Source organism: Pongo abelii, chromosome 1, assembly GCF_028885655.2.
Source record: "Pongo abelii isolate AG06213 chromosome 1, NHGRI_mPonAbe1-v2.0_pri, whole genome shotgun sequence".
In the NCBI taxonomy this organism is placed as follows: domain Eukaryota; kingdom Metazoa; phylum Chordata; class Mammalia; order Primates; family Hominidae; genus Pongo; species Pongo abelii.
This window is the reverse complement of record NC_071985.2, coordinates 118,319,359-118,344,116: the sequence shown is the minus strand read 5'-3', so window position 1 is coordinate 118,344,116 and position 24,758 is coordinate 118,319,359. Positions and strand designations below refer to the sequence as shown.

At 37.1% G+C, this 24,758-nt stretch overlaps 1 protein-coding gene across 4 annotated transcripts in view; it reads right to left on the bottom strand.

The window, feature by feature from the left end:
- The window catches only part of TRIM33 (tripartite motif containing 33), a 124,608-nt gene that overhangs the window by 8,558 nt on the left and 91,292 nt on the right, over window positions 1–24,758 (bottom strand). For 2 of the 4 annotated variants that reach the window (XM_054553878.2, XM_054553883.2), the window contains exons 9-18: window positions 23,797–24,071; window positions 22,935–23,099; window positions 19,813–20,013; window positions 18,753–18,824; window positions 8,830–8,962; window positions 7,321–7,384; window positions 5,566–5,725; window positions 4,045–4,394; window positions 1,379–1,502; window positions 24–98 (exon numbers count right to left, since the gene is read on the bottom strand). In XM_054553878.2, the coding sequence (XP_054409853.1) occupies window positions 24–98; window positions 1,379–1,502; window positions 4,045–4,394; window positions 5,566–5,725; window positions 7,321–7,384; window positions 8,830–8,962; window positions 18,753–18,824; window positions 19,813–20,013; window positions 22,935–23,099; window positions 23,797–24,071 (1,619 nt within the window). The remainder of the gene's footprint in view (window positions 1–23; window positions 99–1,378; window positions 1,503–4,044; window positions 4,395–5,565; window positions 5,726–7,320; window positions 7,385–8,829; window positions 8,963–18,752; window positions 18,825–19,812; window positions 20,014–22,934; window positions 23,100–23,796; window positions 24,072–24,758) is intronic. The other 2 variants (XM_002810397.6, XM_002810398.5) reach the window with 1 other exon arrangement.

The window sequence follows — 24,758 nt, the reverse complement described above, 5'->3', positions numbered from 1 at the left end:
AGCTACTAAGGTAGGCAACTCACCGAAGCAGGAACAGGCTCCTGGAATTCAATACTTAATTCATGGCAATAGAGGTAAAGCAGAAGACGTTCACATTTCTGGCCCAAACAAGGAAAGGAAAGCACATGAAATATTTTTCTCCTAACAAAACATTCTCGAGAATGAGAACTATATCACAACAAAGTTTGATTACAACAAACTGAACACAAGCCCCCTGTTTACTAGATACTCAACTAAACATAAACACCCAAAGAAAATTCTCTTGCTTCTCATTTTGTTTTCAGACTATCTTTTGTTCTACTTTAAGTAAGAATGGAAGATAACTAAGGTAATTTATGGAAGGGAGTCACAAAAGCAACATCTAACACTTTGTGCAAAAATTTATAAATTACTTGGTAATAAATAAGTAAATAAATTATCACTGTTGCTCCTCATGGTAATTCCTTAGACAGGCAAGACAAGTGTTGAAAGTTATTATCCCCTTTCTTCAAATGAAGGTTCAAAATAAAAATGGCCTTCTCAGTCTAACTCCAAAAATATTTTTTTACCCAATCATGAGTAAACTGAAATGCATTTTACATTCACAGTCTTCTATTTATCTAAACTTCTTTTAATACAAGTTTGTATACCCTAAACATGTATCTTGTCTTCACAGATAGTGGATGAGGGTTTTTACCAGTATATACACCAGAGTAGAGCCAAACTTTAATGACCGCACGACAATGCAAGAGATTCTGTCTTTGGGAATCAGACTACAGGCCAGATTGGTAAAAATCTGAGTAAAGTAAGGAGAGAGTTTCCATTTTTAATATGATGAGAAGCTGTTAGAGGATTTTAAGCAAGGAAATGATAGACTTGTTTACTTTTTAAAAAATAACACAGTTTAATACAGAAAACAAACTATAAAGGTCAAGAGCAGAAGTGGGAAGAGCAGTTAAGAGATCGTTACAATAGTCCAGATGAGAAATTACGATGTAAGGTAAGAAAATGGTATTATAGTTATTATTATTTCATTTCTAATAGGTTTCTAACCTGAGCAACAGAAATGAATGGTGGTATCATTCAATTAAGGGGAACACTGGGGGAGGAATACAGTTTTTTATGTCGTTATTTGCTTGGTTTTGTGTTTGGAGGGAGAGGATTAGAAATAAAGATTTTAGTTGGGACATGTTAAGTTTGAGGAATCTGTATAGAAGGGTCTGTAGTTCAGGGTTAGAGGAAAAACAGACTTCAGAAATCATCAATATACCATCAGATGACAGAATTAAAAATTAAATGTTATCAGGTTTTGTGTATGCTACACAGGAAAAAAAAAAGATGTATATATAGGCAGACAACTACTGAATCCCAGTGACAAATCAATTTATTTGACACTTACCCTTTGGTCCACGGGGCTTAACCCCTGCGCAGTTTTCCCCTTCTTACTATGTTGCAAATTATCACAATCATATTCAACTTCTGGCTTTCCAATATCTCTACAAAATGTGCATATCCAGTCCCCACTAGACAGGGAAATAGGCAATTAGTCCACGTAATTGTAAGAAAGCCTGCTCTAGAGAAGCTACTTCCCTGGACAGGGGCCTTGTTTATTTTCTTAATAATTTTTTGAAAAAAGGGAGGTTTTATAGTTGTGAAATCTCGTCAGGTGAAGTCATGTGATTAAAAACTCCTCTAAATTTTCCTAGTCACGCATCAATTGATTACTTTCTGGAATGCATTATAAAAATGGCACCTCCGCATTAAAAGGGGGTCTCTTAGTAGTGATGAACAGTACTTGCAGCGAAGGCCTAAGACCAATTCTCTCAGGTCCCAGTATCACCATTATGTGGACTCAGTATTTATGAAGAAGAAGAGCACAGGTTACAGAGTTTCTCAGGTTATCTTGTACTGTTTTGGCATGTATTAAAATGCCACAAGTAAATCAGTTCTTTTTTCGTGGTCAAAACCTAGAACACACACACATACCTGCAGGCACAAGCACATGTATATATACCTCCTTTTTTTTGGAGACAGAATCTCCCCCTTGCCCAGGCTGGAGTGCAGTGGCATAATCTTGGTTCACTGCAATCTCCGCCTCTCGGGTTCAAGCGATTCTTGTACCTCAGCCTCCCTAGTAGCTGGGATTACAGGCGTGCACCATCATGACCAGCTGATTTTTGTATTTTTTTTGATACACAGTTTCACTCGGTCCTCCAGGCTGGAGTACACAGTGGCACGATCCTGGCTCGCTTCAACCTCTGCCTCCCGGGTTCAAGCGATTCTCATGCCTCAGCCTCCTAAGTAGCTGGGATCACAGGGGCCTGCTACCATGCCCAGCTAATTTTTGTATTATTTTATAATATTTGTGTGGGGTTTCACCATGTTGACCAGGCAACTCCTGACCTCAGGTGATGTGCCTACCTTGGCCTCCCAAAGTGCTGAGATTACAGGCACCCGCCACCATGCCTGGCCAATTTTTGTATTTTTAGTAGAGATTGGGTTTTTTCACCATGGTGGCCAGGCTGGCCTCAAACTCCTGGCCTCAAGTGATCCACCTGCCTTGGCCTCCCAAAGTGCTGGGATTACAGGTGTGAGCCACTATGCCCAGCTACCTCCTATCTTTTAACCCTGCCAAGTATATACTTTGTTTTTATCAGGATTTCTTATCAAACTATGAATTCTAAAATGATTCACTCCCTCTCTCTATATAAATAGATATATGAAGATATATAGAGAGATATATACATAGATCCTAAATCTAGGGATTGTACTAACCAATCTATTTGTTTTTCTTTTTTAGAGATGGAGTCCTGCTCTGTCACCCAGGCTAGAGTGCAGCGGTGCAATCTCGGCTCATGGCAACCTCTGCTTCCCAGGTTCAAGCAATTCTCCTGGCTCAGCTCTCTGAGTAACTGGGACTACAAGGTGTGTGCCACCATGCCTGGCTAAGAGTTTTTTTTTGTTTTTTTTTTTTTTTGTATTTTTGGTAGAGACGGGGTTTTGCCATGTTGGCCAGGCTGGTCTCAAACTCCTGACCTCAAGTGCTCCCCGCCTGCCTCAGCCTCCCAAAGAGCTAGGATTACAGGTGTGAGCTACCACGCCTGGCTAATTTACGCCAACATTTTACAATCCTTTCAAAGCATTTGCTATTGAAAGAAGGCATTCAGTGGCAAAATTCTGACATTCCAGTAAATATTACTACCCAAAGAAAAGAAAATTCTTAATTTCAAGATCAAAGTGCCAACGCTTTTCTTTTCTAAATAAGAGTAAAGAAAAAGAAGGCCCTTATTACATCTCTAGCAAATAACTCTATCTCCAAAGACTTAGGTAAGAAATTACAATTCTTCAGAAAAATATTCTGGCACTGTTTAAATATCTACTAGTTTTCTAATCCAAAAGGTTGACGCTTTCAAAGAGGGCACTATTATTCAATTAAAGTTACTGCTTCTCAGGAATTTTAGAAGATTTATCTTTTTTTTTTTTTTAATTTATAGCAAGAAAAAAGCTGGGTTTACGCCAAGAATACTGATTTACTTTCACTAAAAAGAAATTGAGGGACAAGAGAGGAAGGAGAAGACTGAAAAAAACAAGTATGACTCTACTATTTTATGGTCTCTGAAATCAGAGACAAGAGATTGCATGAACATAAAATAATAAATGGAAGGGAAGAACTACAGCTCTTCTAAACCAAAACCTACCACTTGTAGATGCAAAAACTGATCCCTGATAATTAGTGAATTGCCCAAGCTTACTACAGAATTAGAACCAGACTGCAGGTTTTGTAACCTTAGCCCCCTATTAATTTAGAGTTTTATCTATTTTCCTTATACTGAATATAAACTAAAGGCCAGGAGATTAAATCTACTCTTTAACATTAATATACTACTTAGATCTTAGATATTTTATTGTTAGTTTCTCTGGAAGCTAATACCAAAAGAATAACAGGCTCCCTGTTTTATAGAAATACTATGCACTGGTTAGAAGGCCATCTGCCCTGAACAATCTTCTGTTATTTATTTTTAGCTTATGAAAATCAACACCAAAAATCAATTATTTCACTGGTACCTTGGAAAGCTAAGTAGTGTTGGAACATGACAAGTTAGATGAAAGACCTTTGGACATTTTTCGCAGCACAAGAGATCTCCTCCATTTTGGCAGACAGCACACCAGTCTTCATTTGGGTCATCATCTTTATTGCTGCCATCTCCTCCAATCCTTGCCGACCTGTGCATGAGGCTTCGAATTGGGGACTTCCCATTAACAAGGCTGCTGAGCCCTGACTGTTTGCAGCTTTCATTCATATCTGCAGGTTCAGTTTTCACATGGTTTTCCAGGCTTGCCAATGCATCCAACTCACTTTCTAGATGCAGGTTGGTTGAGAGAGGTGGTGTCAAGCTACTCTCAGGACTGCTCAACTAAAACAAAACGATGACAAATTCTTGAAGAATCATTTAATCTTTATTGTATGCCGTATGTGTATTTAAAAGTTATGTGAATATACATATAGATATACTGACATAACAAATTTATTTTATAGATCACAATAGTGCCATAAAGAAATGACAATAACCCCAAAATTATTCAGGCACACTAACATGATTTTAAGGGGTCTGCCCCTCTGATAATGTCTCACTCAGATAATAAGTAAATTAATTAAACTGTTAAGCTACTGATTGGGAAGTGTGCATAGGGTTATATTTTTCCTTGAGAGAGCTAATTATGGCACACTCCTTTTCACACCCAGAATCTTTTGCATAGCATTTTAGAAGCATTCTATAATATTCTTCTGCTCACCTATCATTCTACTATATTGTAGGAAGGTTGCAACAACATAAAAGAAATCATTCACCAACCTTGGCACCCATTTTTTTTTTATGGGGGTACTTTCTAAACCAAGTTCTGGATGAAGAGGTAACAATACTCCAAAACCAAGGCTGAATCTCTTGCTCTCTGAATCTATATATACTGTGTTAAATATATTAATACCTTGAGATGAATTCCTATGTGCCAACCATATAAAAAAGGAAAAAGAAGTCCGGTCAGAAAGAGAAAACAAAAATCAAAATATTTAAACCAAGAGGGGCTTGGCCTTCCTTCATTCTGTATTAGAAATTTTACAAAATGTTCAAGAACTCCAGAATGATTAGTAATACATAAGCCAAAAGACAATCTTCCTATCACAAAACTCTGATCAATAAATTTCTTTCGTGTCAGCAATCTTAATGCTGAGCTCACAGGTCCAGGAGAATCCCAGAGATCTTTTGTGGCCTGAGATTCAATGTAACTACTGAAATAGTAATTTCAGGACAAGATACAATCTGATTTAGCATCATGCGAAGAATATTGACTAAATACAAATTCAAAGATAATTTCAAATGAGTACTTAATACAATTAAGTCATTTCTGATTAATTACAGCTGACTCTTAGACAAAAAAGTTGACTTAGAAAAAGAGATATCTGGCTTGTGCCAGGCATGAAATTTCAAAAATAAATGTTTCTAGAACCACTACTTAGTCTTAATATACTCAGAGCTGAAAGAATCAATGATGTCCTTAAGTCCCTGCCAGACCCCAGTGGGAGCTTACCATGCAAGCACTCCTCCTGCCATCCTCTGTTTTTTCTTGTTTTACACCTCCTGAAAAGCTACATATTTCATCTTCAGTCCCAGGTTCTTGCTTGACCTTCACCTGATCAGATTTGAAACTAAGACTTGTCTTCTCAGCAGTTCTTCCTGATGACCCACAGCTAATAAGAAACAACAAATAAAGATCACGTATGTTTGACTATATGGTATAAATAAAAACAATTATATGAAAAGTAATGTTCACTAAAGTGAAGACAATAGACAATTAACTTTATAGAAGATAAGGGTACCTCATAATGTAGTTAAGGGGAATGTGGTATAAAGCCTAGCTTAAAACTCTTTAAAATTATGCAGCAACTTTCAGAAGACCCTAAACACACATTTCGTGGTTTGAAGCACTTCTATCTTCACACACACACGCACACACACACTCCTATTTCTTAGCTCTGTCTGCTGAAAAGGCCTAAGAAACAATGAACAATTCAGTAGCAATGAGTGCTATTAGTACTAGAATTATTATCCTCAAACACTATTTTCCTGCTTTCCTGCTAACACTACCAGAACTTCCTGGGAAAGTGGCTGATTCCAGGTCTGAAGCAAGCAATGTACAAAATGAACCTGAAACACTGCTTCACAGGAAACACGGAAGCTTAAAAAAGACTGCTGTGATTATAGCAAAAGGACTAAAGAGCAAGCCTGAGAAAGCTCTGACAGGCCAAAGATGGAATAATGTAAGTGTTCAATACATACATACATACATACATACATACATAACATATATAATGGATTAAGATATATAAAGTATGTTTAAATATCTCAGTCCATAAAGGTAATAACAATAAAACTGTCACCGTTGGAGGGTGTTGGAAATCAATTCATTACCACAAAAGCAGGGAAATAAACAGAAAGAATTTATCCTATCTTTCCTATAACCCAATAGTTGATGACAGGAAGTTTCTCTTTACAGAAATATTCTAAAGAAATAAAGAATGATACAATAATTAAAATATAATATTTCAACCAGCAGAAAAATAATAGAGCTAAACAATGATTATTAATGGTTGCCATCACAAAAACCCCCAACCAGCCATAATTCGCCCCTGATGGAAGTATACGCTACCACTACACTACCAAGTCTTCTTGCTCTCCCTTCCCCCAAATCAAACCTAAATCTGATCAACCCTCTTGACCTAAATACCAACTTAGACAAAAAAACAGGAGGCAATGTACTTAAATGACAAGATGGAGAAATCGGGAAAACATTGTAGGAGAAACTACATTTTTTTTTTTTACAACAAATAAATTGATAGTGACGTAAACAAACTGATGGCAATGTATAGAGCTTATTTGCATCTGATTCAAAGAAATCATCTGTTTTTTTTTAAAAGGTATTTGTTACAAAAATTGGGAACACTAAACATTAACTGGATCTCTACTGATATTAAAGAATGAGTTGTTAAATTTTTTTAGGTGTGATCATGGTTCTGTGGTTATAAAATTTTTAAAGTTCCTTTCATTAAGTGATATATACTGAAACAGTCACAAGTGAAATGACTGAGATTTGTTTCAAAATAATTCAGACCAGAAAGGAATTGGCAGAAGTATAGAAGAAACAAGATTGGCCATTATTTGATCACTGTTAAAGCTGGGTGTTAAGTATACAGGGGTTCATTGTAATATTCTACTTTTATTATATATATTTGCTATTTTTCTTAACAAAAAGGAAAAAAATAATTATTAATAACATAATACTCACCTGCCTCGACTGCCAGTACTAGAAGTACTTGGGGGTCTCACAGGTGTGTGAGAATTGGATAAACCTAAAAAGTAGTAAGTCAAAATGAATATCAATGCATATAAGAATATTTGGAATTCTACCTACCGGTCACAGAATTCAAGATTATTATAACCCAGCTAAAAAATTATTGGAAATCAGATCTAGTCACAAAGTCAGGGATGCATGTGTAACCATTAGGAAACATCAACCAGCTTCTCTCAGCTGTGTCCAGACATCACCTCAGAATCCTCCTCAGGGCACCACTATCCAGTCAACAAAACAGACCAAGAAAACGTTATCTGCCATCCCTCAACAAGTTATTTGATAAAATATTCTACTTAGGTTCCCATTAATTATTTTCAGAAGTCCCGAAATAATTCTTATTAAACCTTAAAAATTATGTGATTTAAAAAATGTTAATGTTGCATCTCATGGAAAATCCATATTTACATGTGAACTGTTCTTCCTCTAGAAAGAAGGAGGTGGTGTGTTTTAGTAAGAAAAAAATAACATTTAATTTACATCAGAAAAATACATTCAATAACACTTCTAGACTGTTAACCTGTTTGGAGTTGCTTCAATCATGTATTCAAGAGTCCCAGTTGAATCACTGAGTAATAGGGTTAATAAAACCACTGGGATTTTGGAAGAGAGCTACATATCATGGCTATTTTAATAGTTTTCAGCAAAATGTTTATTTTAAAATTACAGTTTGAAAATTAACCTGCCCTTCTTCAGCTCTTATTTTTTTAAATAATTTTTCCATGTTTCATTATTTTACAAAGTGTTTTAAAGTTGACTTGGAACCAAAGAACTCTTCAACTGACCCTCTGTATTGTAAAATATAAGATTAAACCCATAAAAGACTGTGAATATACTAAGGGTTGAGTAATTTGGAGTTCCAAATAGTGTAGACTACAGATATATATTAATATAGCTTCAGTTACTGAAAGAGTACCAATAGTATTTGAACAAAAATAATTACAAAGAACAATCAAGAAAAAAACATGTTGCTGTGTCAACTTGGCTAGGATATGACACCCAGCAGTTTGGCCAAACATCAGTATAGATGGTACTGTGAAGGCATTTTTTTAGACGGGATTAATTAACATTTAAATAAGTTGACTTTGAGAAAAGTAGATTATATTCCATAATGCAAGTGGGCCTCATACAATCAGGTAAAGCCCTTTTAAGAGAGAAAAGAAGATGGAGCCCTGTTCTCTCCCCTACCTCCTCATGCCCCAAAGAAGAAATTTTTTCTCAAGACTGTAACAATACTCTTACCTGGGTCTCCAGCCTGCCTGATCTCCCTGCCAACACCCACAATCACATGAGCCAATTCCTTAAAATAAATCTCTCTCAATCTCCCTTTCTCTCTTCAAGTAGACCTCCTACTTATTCTGTTTTTCTGGAGAATTCTAACTAAGACAGATACTGAGACTTTTTTTTAAGGTGTTAAAAAAATAAGGTAATACCCGTTTGCTTTACCTGATGATCCCGGAGAAAGGGCAGAGGGACCTGGAGAAGGATTCATGGTGCTTGTAGGCTGTGGGGGTAGGTGACTGCCTGAGATGTATCTACTTAGTAGATTATCTAAACTACTTGAGCCAGCATCTTCCAACTAAAGAGAAAGAAGATAAAGACAAATTTGCTTTGATTAAAGCAGAGAAGTTATTAATTTTATGTCACTGCTTATACTCAGTTTATTAATAAACTAACAGATTATCCAATATCAAGCTGAGCCTTATTATTGCTTCCTTAGGGTCCACTGAGGGCCCACACAGTATAAAGTTTATGTAGATAAAACTGTATTATTCAACAAACAACTAGGTGCTCAGAGCAAAACAAATCCTATATGTTCTATTATGAAAATAGCTGACATGCTCTGACACTTCTGCCGTTTCTCAAAATTGCTGCAGGACCTATTTATCAGTATTCTTGTCCCCAGTATCCCTCCATTTCAATGTCCACAATCATTCACTTAAACAGAAATGTAATTATGTTAGTACCCAGCTCTAAAACTCTGAAAAATTCTTATAGCCCACAGAAAGCCCTTAGCTTGACACATAAGGCCCCTTCCTACAATAAAAAAGGGCACAGTCAACAGTACATATGAGCCCTTCCCTTACTTAGAGGCAGTACGATAAAGCCAGAAGACCCATAACTATGATTCTGGGCTGGTTCTCAACCTGAACGTCAGTTTCCTATCTTTAAAACATGCCACCTATATTGCACAACTCCAATGATTAAATGAGAAAATGTGTAAGAAAGAGTAAAAAAAATTATTTAAGTATGACTATTACCTTAAATCTTACACTATTTCATAAAAGAAATGGTCATATTCTTCTTTTATTTATTTTTGAGACAGGGTCTGGCTCTGCTGTCCAGGCTGAAGAGCAGTGGCATCATCTTGACTCACTGCAACCTCCACCTCCCAGGCTCAAGCCATGCCCTCCATTTCAGCCTCCTGAATAGCTAGGACTACAGGCATGTGCCACAACACCTGGCTAATTTTTGTGTTTTTTTTTTAATAGAGATGGGATTTTGCGACATTGCCCAGATTGGTCTCCAACTCCTGAGCTCAAGCAATCTGCACACCGTAGTCTCCCAAAGTACTGGGATTACAAACAAAACAAAACCCATGCCAGAGACATGAAGGGCTGAAGGTGAGAGTATGCAGTAGGTTAGTTGGAGGGATAATCAAAGGACAATAGCAGTTGTGTTACCCTGTGGTCATAGCTGTTGCCCAAGGATACACTTGTAAAGCTGTGACTACAGGTGAATCCCTAGCTGCAACTCAAGTCAACAGGAAGATTTGTTATGAGGGGGGAGTACCTAATATGGGCCAGAGATGAAAATGGGGCTGCATCCCACCTAAAAACAGAAGGGGGAAGATGATTCGATAACTGACATGAAAATCCCATGTTACCTATTTCCACTCCTTTTTATACTCCTCACCTGCAATTTGTATCTTTTGCTAGAAAGATAACTCTAAGGGTAGAGGATGGACAGGTCAGGAAGAGGCAAACAGGAAGTACATTAAAGGACATCCCTGATGTCATTATAACCTCCAACAGATAGGTGCTAACTGAAGCATTCACCTGTGGGTTTCACTAGACATGGATAGTCACCATAAATAAAGTTAGAAGTCTAACTGGAAAGACATTAATTCATTTATTCATTAAAGCAATGTTTTTTGAGCATCCCTGAATAAGTACATGGAAAATAAGTATTATATAAATAATTTTCATGATTTAAAAGTAAAAACACAGTCCAACAGGAAAATGAGCAAAGATATTTCACAAAAGACAATTTACAGAAGAAATAAAAATAATCAATGAACATAAGAAAACCAATTTCACCAATCAAAGAAATGAAAATAAAATTAATAATGTCATTTTAATCCATCATTGGAAAAGATGGAAGAATGATTAATTTACCTAGTATTGGGAAGACAATGCAAAAATGGGCATTTTCAAATATATAAGCTGGCACAATATTTTTTGTGGAGCAATTTGTCAATATCCATGTGAAATTTAAATGTGTAATTACTTTTGGCCCAGTAATTACACTTCTACCAACTTCGCTTACAGAAATATGTGTTTAAAACTTAACTCATTCACTCATTGTGCCTCAATGCAGCTTTTTACAAATGACATTAAGGTACAAATGATGTACAATAAACTAAACATATTCAAAGTGTAGGATCTGATGTGAAAGTTTAATGCATTGTCACTTAGTCTACAACTGGGAAACCAAAATCAAGAATAGTGAACAGATCATATCTATCACCCCTAAGATTCCTCATGCCCTATGGTAATCAATCCCTCTCTCAAACAACCTGTCCTCAACCAACCACTCATCTGCTTCCTTCAGCTTTAGTTTTTTTTCCTAGAGTTTTATATAATTTAAATTATATACTGTATGCTTTTTTCATCTTTTTTTCACTCAGTATAACTGAGATTTATCCTTGCTGTTGGATCAAGTTCATTCCTTTTCACTGTTAGTTACTATTCTATTATATGAACACACAATTTGTTTATCCATTTATCTGCAGGTGGACATTTGGGTTGTTTCCAGTTTTTGTCTTATTACAAACAAAGCTGCTATAAACATTTGAGTATGAATCTTTGTATAGAAATATTTCCTGTTTTCTTTTGGCAAATAAAAGCAGAATGGCTGAATCATTATGACAGATAACACGTTTAACTTTTAAAGAAACTGCTGAACTTTTTTCAAAGTGATTGTACCATTTTACAATCCCAACAGTGTTTGAAGGTTCTAGTTCCTCCACATTCTCACCAATACTTGCTATGGTTAATGTTAAGTCTATTTAATTTTAGCCATCCTAATAAGTATGTCGTGGTACATCTCACTGTGGTTTCAACTTGCATTTTCCTAATGACTAATGATGTTAACATCTTTTCACAAATGCAGCTTTGTTTTTAATAGTAACATATGAGAGATAAACCAAAAGTTCACCAACAGAGGGCTAAAAAACATCCAATGAAATGGAATACCATATGGATTAAAACACAAAAAAGCTCTAAGAACTGACATGAAAAAGTCCAAAAGCAGCTGGGCGCGGTGGCTCACGCCTGTAATCCCAGCACTTTAGGAGGCCGAGGTGAGCAGATCACCTGAGGTTGGGAGTTTGAGACCAGCCTGACCAACATGAAGAAATCCTGTCTCTATTAAAAATACAAAATTAGCTGTGCATCGTGGTGCACGCCTGTAATCCCAGCTACTCAGGAGGTTGAGGCAGGAGAATCATTTGAACCTGGGAGGCAGAGGTTGAGGTGAGTCGAGATCGTGCCATTGCATATCAGCCTGGGCAACAAGAGTGAAACTCCATCTCAAAAAAAAAAAAGAAAGAAAAGAGAAAGTCCAAAACCAAAACTGTAAAAAAAAAAAAAATGTAAAACTTGCAACACAGTATTTGTAGCACTAGGTGTGTACATGTGGTATAATCTCATTTTCTGTTACTTAAAAAAATTACAGGATGGCCAGGTTGGCTCATATCTGTAATCACAACACTTTGGGATGCCAAGGTAAGAGGATCACTTGAGACTAGGAGTTCAAAACCAGCCTGGTCAACAATTAGTAGCAAGACCCCATCTCTACAAAAGAAAAATTTAAAAATTAGCCAGGCATGGTAGCATGTGCCTGTAGTCCCAGTTACTGAGGAGACTGAGACAGAAGGATCCCTTGAGCACCACTGCACTCCAGCCTCAGCAAAAGAGTGAGACCCTGTCTCAAAACAAAACAAAACAAAATAAACCAAAATAAATCACAGACACACACACACGTTTTTAAATTCGTGTTTCCATATTCCTAGGGAAAAATCTGAAAGGATGTACACCAATTGGTTATAGTGCTGGGATTTAGTTAGGTGAAAGAATGGGGTAGAGAGCTATTTTTGTTTTTTTCCTTTTTCTTTTTTAAAAGCTACAATGGTTTTATATGGCTCATAAAGGCCTTTAAAAAGTAGGCAAATCTGATAGGTCAGGTACACTGCTCCTACCCCACCAAAACCCTTCAAAAATGGTTGCTCATTGAGTTTAGGATAAAATCCAAAATCCTTTATGCAGCTTACAAAGGCCCTACCTGATCTAGTTTCCATTTTCCTCTATAGAACTAGGCCCTTCTCTCTTTCCTGTTCTTCACTGGCCTTTTTTCTGTTCTTCAAAAGTGCCCAGTTCCTTCAGACCTTGTGGGATTTGAAATTCTGCCCTTTTTCCTAATAAAATTTACTGCTGACGTCTCCCTACTAACTCTTACCCAGCTTCCAGGGCCTGTAAACAGGCCAGGAGACAGCAGGTCTCTCTTATCCCTACTGTTCCTCAAGACAAGTACAAAGTACTCAACACACTTGGATGAATGTTTATAATTTTCCTATTAAGCATAATACGAAAGCATAATAGGAGGCCTTCCTCCCAAAGCTTACTTTTTAATAATGAGGGCTGGTGAAAAAGAAAAGGAAGAGAAAAATAATCATAACAACTAACATTTATTAAATACTTATATGTCAGGTACCAAACTTAATCTTACCAACATATCCATGAGGTAGATTCTATTTTTTTTTTTTTTTTTGAGACAGGGTCTCACTCTGCTGCCCAGGCTGGAGTGCAGTGGCACGATCATGGCTCACTGCAACCTTGATCCCCTGGGCTAAAGGGATCCTCCTGCCTCAGCTTCCCAAGCAGCTAGGAATACAGGTCCATGCCAAGATGCCCAGCTCATTTTTAATTTTTTTTGTAGAGACTGGGTCTTGCTATGTTGCCCAAGCTAGTCTCGAACTCCTGGCCTCAAGTGCTCTTCCTATCTTGGCCTCCTCAAAGTGCTGGGACTACAGGCAGAGCCACTGCACCCAGGTTTAAGAGAGCTTAAAATAAAACAGTGACAAAGTCATCATAAAAAAGAAAAGTCACAAAATCTGACCTCAGATTTGAAATTATCATCTACAGTATACCTAACTGCTTTGAATCTCACACTCCTTTCATGCCCTTTGTTGCTTCAGCATACAGAATTCCTATCTGGAATATCTGCCTTCTAACTAACCTTGCCTAGCTAACACTTGCCTATTTATCTTTCAAGTCCAAATTTAAGATTATCTCATATAAAGTTTATTCTGACTTCCACAGGCAGATGTAGGATCTTCTGCCTCTATTCTTTCACTGTCATTTACACATCCATTTGTACCAATAAGCTCACTGTTTTGACCCTGTTTAGAAAACCGTCACCCGGCCAGGTGCAGTGGCTCACGCCTGTAATCCCAGTACTTTGGGAGGCTGAGGTGGGCAGGTCACCTGTGGTCAGGAGTTCGAGACCAGCCTGGCCAACATGGTGAAACCCCGTCTCTACTAAAAATCCAAAAAATTAGCCGGGAGGGGTGGTGCACGCCCATAGTCCCAGCTACTCAGGAGGCTGAGGCATAAGAATTGCTTGAGCCCAGGAGGCGGAGGCTGCAATGAGCCAAGACTGCACCACTACACTCCAGCCTGAGCAACAGAGAAAGACTCCATCTAAAAAAAAAAAAAAAAAAAAAAGCACAACAGCAAAAAAAAACTGTCTCCCTATTATATAAGAAACTCTTTGAGGTCAAGGACCATTTCCATTTGATCCTTGTATAATCAGTACTTAGGGTCTAATACATGGTAAGTTCTCAGATATTTGTTAAAGAAAATACACAAGTGCATTAATAGTGATCCATGTTTCCAGAAATGCTCTAGTGTTATGCAGTATTGAAGACTTGGCCTTGAACCTAATAAAAGGATTCCATATTTAGGTGCTGTTCTACTGATTATCAAGAAAATATTACATTTTACCAATAAACAGAAATGTTCTAAAACTGATTAATGAGATACATGTACTGTACCATAAGTGAAACACTAAATATACTACAAAACATTCCCTGTTTTCCATTTACTATCTCCTATTACCTTCTTGCATAAATAAAATGTAAATGCTAAAAGTCTTCATTTTATTTCTTCTAGTTACCTAACTATATCATTAATACATCTGACCCTGTATAATCAAAAGCTATACAAATAATTCCTCATCTATTCTATTTTGTATAACAACTCGCTTCTATATTATTCCAGTTGTGCCTTTTCGCTCCCTCAAGCCATTGCATATACCATACTCTATCTTGACCAACAAATATATCTCATATCTACACACTAAAGTACAATTCAGTCCTTGAGGAAGTTTTTCTTGATGAGGCAAGAGAAAATTGAGACTTCACCTCTACATTTGAGTCTTAAACTTAGCTGTCTTGGCTATTTCACCAGCTTAAACTAATGCTAATGCTAGGTTTTCTCCATGTGAATTCTTAATCTAGCCAAATTCAGTAGAAAAAGAGTTAAAAATAATCCATAAATGTGCTTGAATATGCTTCCTGTAAACCTGCAGAACAGTTACACAATTAAACCTCTTTTCTTTATAAATAGCAATGCAACAACAGCCTAGTACACTACGTTCATACTTGTATGAACTTGTAAATGAAAGCTCACAGCAGCATTATTCCTGACAGCCAGAGAAGAAAAGCAAATGTTCAATGATGAACAAATGATATATGTATACAATGAAATATTATTCAGCCATAAAAAAATGAAATCCTAATACATGCTAAAACATGGATAGACCTGGAAAACATTATGCTAAGTAAAAGAAGCCAGACATCAAAGGCCAAATATAATTCCATTCATATGTGGAATGTCCATAGAGACAAAGTAGATTAGTGGTTTCCAGGGGCTGGAAGAGAAGGATATGAGTGACTGCTAATGAGTACCATTTCTTTTGAGGTGATGAAAATATTCTTGAATTAGTGGTATTGGTTGTACAATCTTGTGAATGCATTAAAAACCACTGAACTGTACATTTTTAGAGTGGATCTCATGGTATATGAATTGAATTTCAATTAAAAAGTCGATGATACTTGCCTCTCCCTTTGTAAGGTTATTAAGAACTAGAACCAAGTCTTGTTTATCTTATTCTCAATGCTTGAAGACTTTAGCATACAGTAAGTGCTTAGTAAAAACTGAATGACATTGTTATACTGTGCATACCTCTGGCTGCCCAAAGCTCTCAATACCATGTGTTTCCAGGCCTACAATCCCAAACTACCTCCCTGGTATTGTTACAGGTAGTGTGGAGAAAGAACTGGATTTATAATTAGTAGTCTGGACTTAAAACTCCAACTTTTCTTCTTATTTATTTATTTATTTTTCTTGAGATAGAGTTTCACTCTTGTTACCCAGGCTGGAGTGCAATGGCGTGATCTCGGCTCACCGCAACCTCCACCTCCCAGGTTCAAGCAATTCTCCTGCCTCAGCCTCCCAAATAGCTGGGATTACAGGCATGCACCACCATGCCCGGCTAATTTTGTATTTTTAGTAGAGATGGGGTTTCTCCATGTTGGTCAGGCTGGTCTCAAACTCCTGACCTCAGGTAATCTGCCCGTCTCAGCCTCCCAAAGTGCTGGGATTACAGGCGTGAGCCACTGCACCCAGCCTAAAATTCCAACTTTTCTATCTATCATGTGACTCTAGGAAAGTCACCAATGAAACTGCATTAGTTCGTTTTCACACTGCTATAAAGATACTACCTGAAACTGGGTAATTTATAAACAAAGGAGGTTTAAATTGACTCACAGTTCTGCATGGCTGAGGAGGCCCCAGGAAACCTACAATCATGGCAGAAGGCAAAGGGGAAGCAGGCACCTTCACAAGGCAGTAGGAGAGAGAATGAGTGCAGAGGAAACTGCCACTTTAAAAACCATCAGATCTTGTGAGAACAGCATGAGGGAAACCACCCCCATGATCCAATCACTTCCTAACAGGTCCTTCCCTCAACCAGTAGGGATTACAATTTGAGGTGAGATTTGGGTGAGGACACAGAGCCAAACAGTATCACTGCCTTTGCAAAAATTGTATCAGTGAAAGAGTCAGAGAGGATCTGATCTAGTCAACCTCCCTCTTCTTTGCCTTTAGCCTTCATGCTGACATTAATTATTCCTGGGCTTGAGACAAGCTGACTTTAGGAGACATTTAGTTTATAGTTTACATAATAGCCCTTCCCCAAAACTCAACTGCCTTTGTAAAGTTAAAAAGAGACCACCAGGCTAGGAGGAGAAAAGGAGCCTGAATTCTGCTAAGGTGTTGACATAAAGGACTGCCAGCCATTACTCTGGAGGTCATAAGACAGACAACTTCCTTAATTACTCCTGCAGATAACATCATTATTGCTGAACCTAAGATTGGCCTTTTTAGATATCTTTTGAGGTTTCTTGCATGTCTGACACAGACAATGGCTCCACCTGGACCCAACAAGCCCTCCAACAAGCCCTCCTGTGGCCCCACCCAGAAGCGATTCAGCAATTAAGGGGGATTTTCCCACACCCTTATGACTGCATTCCCCAACCAATCAGCAGCAAGCACCCATTGCCTTACTGCCCCCACCCCTTCCTCCAAACTACCTTTGAAAAACCCCTAAGCTGCCAGGAGCAGTGGCTCACGCCTGTAATCCCAGTACCTTGGGAGGCCAAGGCGGAGGTCAGGAGTTCAAGACCAGCCTGGTCAACATGATGAAACTCCATCTCTACTAAAATACAAAAATTAGCCGGGCCTGGGGGCGTGTGCTTCCAGCTACTCGGGAGGCTGAGGCAGGAGAATAGCTTGAGCCTCAGAGGCAGAGGTTGCAGTGAGTCGAGATTGCGCCACTGTACTCCAGCCTGGGCAACAGAGCTAGACACCATCTCAAAAAAAAAAAAGAAAGAAAAAGAAAAACCCCTAAACTACAAGCCTTCAAAGAGACTGATTTGAGTAATAACTCCGCCTCCTACGTGGCGTGGGTGGCCTCGCGTCATTAAACTCTTTACTGCAGTGCCATGGTCTCCGTGAATTGATTTTGTTTGTGTGGTGGTCAGATAACCCGTTAGGCGGTTATACAAACCTCTCTTACTCTTATCCATAAAACAGGGATATTACATATCAGGTGATTTTAAGCATTAAACATATATTGCCTGTGAAAGCACTTCACTAACTATAAGCTGTTAACTTAGAAATGTTACTTTTTAATTTATATTTTAAAAGTTTCCATTCTGTACCATCCAGTCCTCTCATCACCAATAGAACTACCATTCCCTCAGCCAAAAAAGACTTCTCCTAGTATTAGGGAAGCAATCAGGTTAAGAGAATTCACAATATGTTAGTGATTTCTGAACAATTTTGTTAATAGTGCATTGTATTCAAAATTTTCGCTAAATGAGTAAATTACAGCTGCTCTTACAGGAGCAGGGGGATGGGTAATTATGTGAGATGATGGATATGTTAATTTGTTTCACCATAGTAACCAGTTTACTATGTATATGTTTAACATTATGTTGTTACCTTAAATATACACACTTACTTTAAATAAAATTTAAAAAATGTTTGAAGCTATAGAAATATCTTTTAAAACTCTTACATAAGCCCATTAAAACCCACTAAAACAAAACATTAAACTGCAGCCACAGAAAGAATCAAGGGTGCTACTGTTACAACAGTTTCATTGCTCCTTGTTCCTATGGTGACCCCGGACTCCAAGATATGAAAGTAACGCATACAATGCATAAAATTAAATTCAGTATAATGCTGGCAGATTATATTTACGTTTTAAAAGAAAATGCTTTAAACTGAAACAAACTGGTGAAATTTCAGAAGGATCCAAAGGATACTTTTCTTCAGTTGAAAGGGGCAAAAGGCCTCACTCAAAGGTCCTTCACATTCCATCTATTCCTCTCCTCCATCATTTCCCCCTCTCAGCATAAGCCTCAATGTGTCTACTATCTTGGCCTTCTAACCCCATCCTTTTCTCAGCCCAACTGACTACTCCTTTTGGATCTAACAGAAGAACAACAAAGATCTAACCACATTTTGGTCCTGGGTCTTCTCTCTGGCTCCAAACTCACACCAGGAGTGCATCATCTGAACAGCGTTTGCCTGTGGCAGGTGTAGAAAGGGAGTAACTAGCCTTTTAGCAAAAGTGATATTAATCCACCATTATTGTACTTCTGTTTAGATAGTCCCATAATTTGCTATTCATATGACCTTCAATTCCCCAGAACTTTAAAATATTGAGGAATGCTAGTTTTAGCTAAATAACTTTTCAAGACTCAAATATTTATACTTAACTCTTTTTTGTTTAACTGGCAAATAACAATTGTGTCTACTTATGATGTACAATGTAATGTTCTGATCTATGTTATAGAAAGCTTCAATCAAGCTAATGAACATATCTAACCCCACTAACCCATCATTTTTTTGTGGAGAGAACATTAAAAATCCCTTTGTGGAATTCTGAAATATATAATACACTATCAATCAACTGTTGTCACCATGCAATGCAAGAGATCACTAAAATTTATATCCAAAAGAACTCAAATTGTTACATCAGAGAAATTATCTGCACTCCCATGTTCACTTCAGCATTATCCACAATAGCCAAGATATGTAAGCAATCTAAGTGTCCATCAATGGATGAATGGATTTTTTTTAATGTGGTATACATATACAATGGAATATACTATACAGCCTCTAAAAAGAAGGAAATTCTGTCATCTTGCAACAACATGAATGGAACCAAAGGACATCATGCTATGTATAATAAGCCAGGCACCGAAAGACAAATGCTGACTAATCTCACTTACATGTGGAATCTAGAAATGTCCATCTCACAGAAACAGAGAATAGAAAGATGGTTAACTGGAGGCTAGAGGAGAAGGTGGGTGGGGAATGCAGAAAGAGAGGATGTTGATGAAAGTTTCACTTAGAATGGATGAAGACTTTTAGTGATTTAGACTTTACTCTTTAGAAATTTCAAGGAAATGTTGATCCTGAATTAAAAAAAAAAACGAAACTCTGAAATAAATACTCTAACTCTGTAATTAACATTAAGTTTAATGAAGCCTCATTCAACTTAAATACAAACCTGTATGGGTGGAATATCTGGCAGCGATGGAAGGTTTTCTGGATTGGTAACTGAGGGGATTAGCTCTATTGCTGTAACAGATGGGCTGGTGGGACCTCGGTTTGCATTTGCCATAGTTGCTGTAGTAGGGCTCGTTGGGTTGATTGTGGTGTTGTGTACCGATACTACGGGAAAGGGTCCAGCATGCCCTGGGTTTGAGTGCTAATAAGAAAGAAGACATTATCATTACTTGATCTGCCAGAATCGCTGAATATAAACCATACCTTTATAATTTTTAGTTTAGGAAGGAAACAGAAGAAACAAAGAAGTGGGCCCTTTCAAACTTATTCAGGAGAAGAACAGTTCAAACTCAGCCTTTTCATTTTTCTATTCATTTTTGTGTAGTATCTAGGGAAAGGCAGACTTGCCAATAATTTCCCAACACATCAGCCTGGTGATATGATCTTATTTCAGAAGAAGGAAGTATGTAATAGAGGATCTGTAAACCTCCAAATTTTCAAACACCGGGGTAAGAGAACTACCATTCGGTCATTATTCCTCTTCGACCCTTAGTCATTTTTCTAATAAAAACGATATATAATGCAGCTTGAAGTGGTAGAAAGAACAATGAATTTACAGAAAAGAAAAATGGCATCAAGTCCTGACTCTAATACTGTGTGACCTTAGACAAATCACATAATCTCAGTCATTTAGAAATGTGGATACCAATATCTCACTTGTTTCATTGTGAGGGCTGTTATGAGGATCATTTAAGACAATATAGAAGAAAATCTTAAGAAAACTAATTCTACACATATAAATAAATCATTTGAAATATTTAAAAACTAAAAATGCTTAATAACATCCAGTGATTTCTGCAGAGGTATACCCAAAGTCTAAGGAAAATGTTCTGAGATGATTCATTAGTCTGTGTAGCTTCTGCGCTCTGACAAGGTGTACTTGGCCCCTAGAAATACTTGAAGGCCTTCCATGAACTAAGGGGTACACGATTATGTGAAAAGTGTGAAGGAAATAAATGTTCAGACCCTCAACCTTTTGTATGTGTTCTTTAAAAAGAAAAAACAAAAATCTGATTTGCCTGAGAATGTGCCATGCTCCGCTGGATCTCCTTTTCCACCACTTTCGCAACTGCCCTTCTCCCACCCTTGACAAAAGAACACCACATCTTTGACCATTCCTAAATCTTATTCTAGGCACACCGCACCAGGAAGGGAAAAAAAAAAAAACCTGTAGAAATAATCAAAGTTACAATTGGAAATAATGATGTTGGGTGTCTGACTCCAAAACCTGGGTAACAAACCTTCAAATGGGTTAGAATATTTGATGATTAACAAAAATGAAGTTGTCACTGAAAAAAAGTTTTTAAATAGTTTTGATAGATCCTTTTCTCAGCTTATAATCTAGAAAAAATTCAAAGAATTGAGGGATATTACAATAAAATTCTTTTAATTCCTAAATACATAATTTTGTAAACACGTTTCCTGAGCATTACATAAAAACAAATCCCAAAAAACTAGTAATAAAAACCAATGTTGAATTCTGACTTATTTTAAAAATAAGTAACAGCATACAAACATACATAACCAGAAGCAGGAAGTAAAAAGTGTCCATCTAGCTCAAAGAAATGTATATCCAAAAGAGTTTTGTATCTTCTAATAGTCTTAAACCATGTAAATACACCCATTTTGTTTCAACAATTGTGGAGATATAACGATAATTCGGTCCACAGAAAAAGTTTCAAATCTTAATAATAACCCTATTGTCACTGGAAATTTAACAATTTATTACAACAAACATTTTTTCCTGCAGAAATTTACAATAGGCTAATCTATATCTATCAAATAAAACTATCTTACAGTAAGATAAAACTCTGTTGAAGTAGAAGTGAAATTCAAGTCCAAGGAGAGCTTGCTAGGGTATTTGGAATTCCAGTGGATTCATTTAAAATAATGTAAAGGTTTTTTAACTTTATAGCATCAATATTTACAATATGCTATAAAGTATAGCTTTTGAAACTATTTAAACTTAAACCTATAATGGAAATTTTAAATGAAAGCCTTCAAATGTGAGCGAGTATATATTTTTTCTTTTTTTTTTTTTTTTTAAATAGAAACGGGGTCTTGCTATGTTGCCCAGGCTGGTCACAAACTCCTGGGCTCAAGCAATCCTCCTGCCTCGGCCTCCCAAAATGCTGGGATTACAGGCGTGAGCCACCACTCCCAGCCAAGAAGCGCGTTATTTTAAAAAGCTCTTTCTGGGCGTACATGGACCACAAAGTTGAAGGACCACTGTTCTAGGACAGTGTTTCTCCAATTTTAGTATGCAGATTGACCTGAGAGACTTAGTACAAACTTAAATATTACTGAGTACTCCCCACCTAGAAATTCTGATTCAGTGGTTATGGTTGGAATCTATTCTGACAAGGTCGCCCACTCCACCAGAGCTGACTGGTGATTCTGATGGTCTTTAAAACACGTTTTGAGAAACATCATTCTAAGAGTTAAAAAATAAATTCTATTATCTTATAACTAGAAATCCTATGAAAAAGTGGCCTCACTGTATACTCGTATCTCCCATATAAACATAACCAGGCAAAGATTATAAAACATATCTCTAAATACACTTACTAAAGCGTATCTACATCCTAAAAGGAAGAATATTTGAGTAGAGAAAAGGTAAAAAAAAAAACAGAAAACAAAAAACATATAGTTAGCTCTATTACTCTCAAAGCCCTTTTTATATATTAGAATCAAAAAGCCACATTAAAAGAGCAGAGCAGCATTTTCAGGAAACTAAGGTTCTTGCTATTTTATCATTGCTTTTTGTGATTGTGGCTAAAATCACCAGCTCATTAGATTTTTTTCACTTCTGCAAATTAAATGGGTTAACTACATCAGGGTTTCTTAACCCATAGTATACGATGCACTTAAAGCATTTTTTAAAAGCTCTTAAAATTAAACACAAGATCTCATGTGTATGTTTATTTTTCTGGGACAAGAGGACATACAGCATTAATCAAATTCTCAAACACATCAATGACCTGCTCCCAAAAAGTGATTAAGAAAATGGTGTCTTTTAATTTTAAAATTGTAGGATTCTTACAAATGTAACTCTAGGCATACTTGTCTTTGGAGGTGTGGCTGCATCATGGAATATTGAGGGCCGCTGTGCCTGGGTATCCCTGGTATTCTGGCAGCATTCTGAGCCAGTCTCATCTGATGGGCTTGAAAAGCTCCACAGTTCATGTTGCCTCTTTGCATTGTTTGCACACTGATCAATCGAGGAGGCTACAAAAAGTAGAAATTACAATTTATGTAATAATTTTAAAATAAATTTATCTCTTAATTATAAAATGTAATCATAAAAATAATTCAGTCAAGATAAAAGAGTATAAAGTAAAAAGTATAAATAATTCTTATCACTAGCCCCAATCCCCAGAGGACTGGTAATGACTAGTTTGTGTATCACTCCCTAATTTCCCTTGTCTCTCTCTCTCTCTCTTTCCCGTTCCCTCTCTTTTTCTCTATATGTGTGTTTAAAGCGTATCAACATTAACGTATCCCATCCTGCAGTAATAGTTTTGATTGGGATGGCAGTGGAGAGAGCAAAAGACACACAGGTATAGGAAAGATCTGAACAAATGCCTAAGGAACGTATCAGATCCTAGGCAGAAACAGTCTGGTCCTTTGGTCCACACAATTATACGTGGAAAACAAAAAAGATTTGATGTGAAAGGATAAGAACTTACATCCTTTCAGAGTATTACTGAATTAATTCTGTTTCCCAAGACAATTTACTTACTGCCTTTCTTCACAGCTCCCTTACATCACCATCATAACCATAGCAAATATTTAAACTCTGACTTTTGAACTATGCTCAAAGTCTTGCTAGTAACTTTGAAATGTGTAATTTACTTATATAGGAAAAAGTGTAGTGTTGAGGGCTTCATAATTTCTATCAATAATGTGGTAGCACAATACTTACCTGTTGTTGTAACATCTGAGGGGCTGCTTGTCTAGGATGCTGTTGTGTTGTTGTTGTTGTAGTTGGTACAGGTGCTGGTGGTTGCTGCATCCTCATCTGTTGCAACTGCTGATGTTTCTGTGCATATACTTGTTGTTGCATGTGCTGGAGTCGAAGCTGTGCTAAGTTAATCTGTCCAGGGGTTTTACTAATGTGGTTTGTCCCTGGAGGAACTTGCCCAACTACAACATTAGGAGTATAACCAGGAGCTGGTTTACTCTCTATTACTAGATTACCTGAAAAATTTAAAAAATGAGAGTTTGCATATAATCAACTAAATCATCTACTTTGTTGAGTAATCACCATGTTTTCCTCTTTCCTCTGACAACTATCAGCACCTCAAAGCTCCAACAGTACAGCAGGGAATGGAGTCAGTTTAAAGATGATGACGATGATCAGAAACTTAATACATTCCAAAGCTGAATAAATGACTTGGTTATTCAGAAAAATATATTCTCTGTCCTTATTCTTTTTTACATAGACATACAGAAAATTAAGACACTAAAAGAGATATCTATTAGAAGAGGCCTATCTAATCAATCTAAATCAATTCTCCCATGACAAGACTTACTCAAGGATACTCAAGATTGCCAATACTGATTCCATCTGCCTTTGAATTGCTAAAATATGCAAGGCAGAGCATTACAATGTCACAAAATCGTCTTCTGTGGAAATACTGAATGCTTTAAACAACTTATATCCTTAGACGTGATGGTTTTCCTTGCTTTTTATGGAGCCATTGCTTTCTAGGGATAGAAGCCAAATTTTAGGAAGATGTGATTTAAGGCACAGGTTGACAGGCTTTCCCTGTAATGGGCTACAGAGTAAATATTTTATGCTTGGCAGGCCACATAAGATCTGTCTCACAGTCCTTGGTTTTTGTTTGCTTTTACAACCAGCTGAAAATGTAAAAACCATTCTCA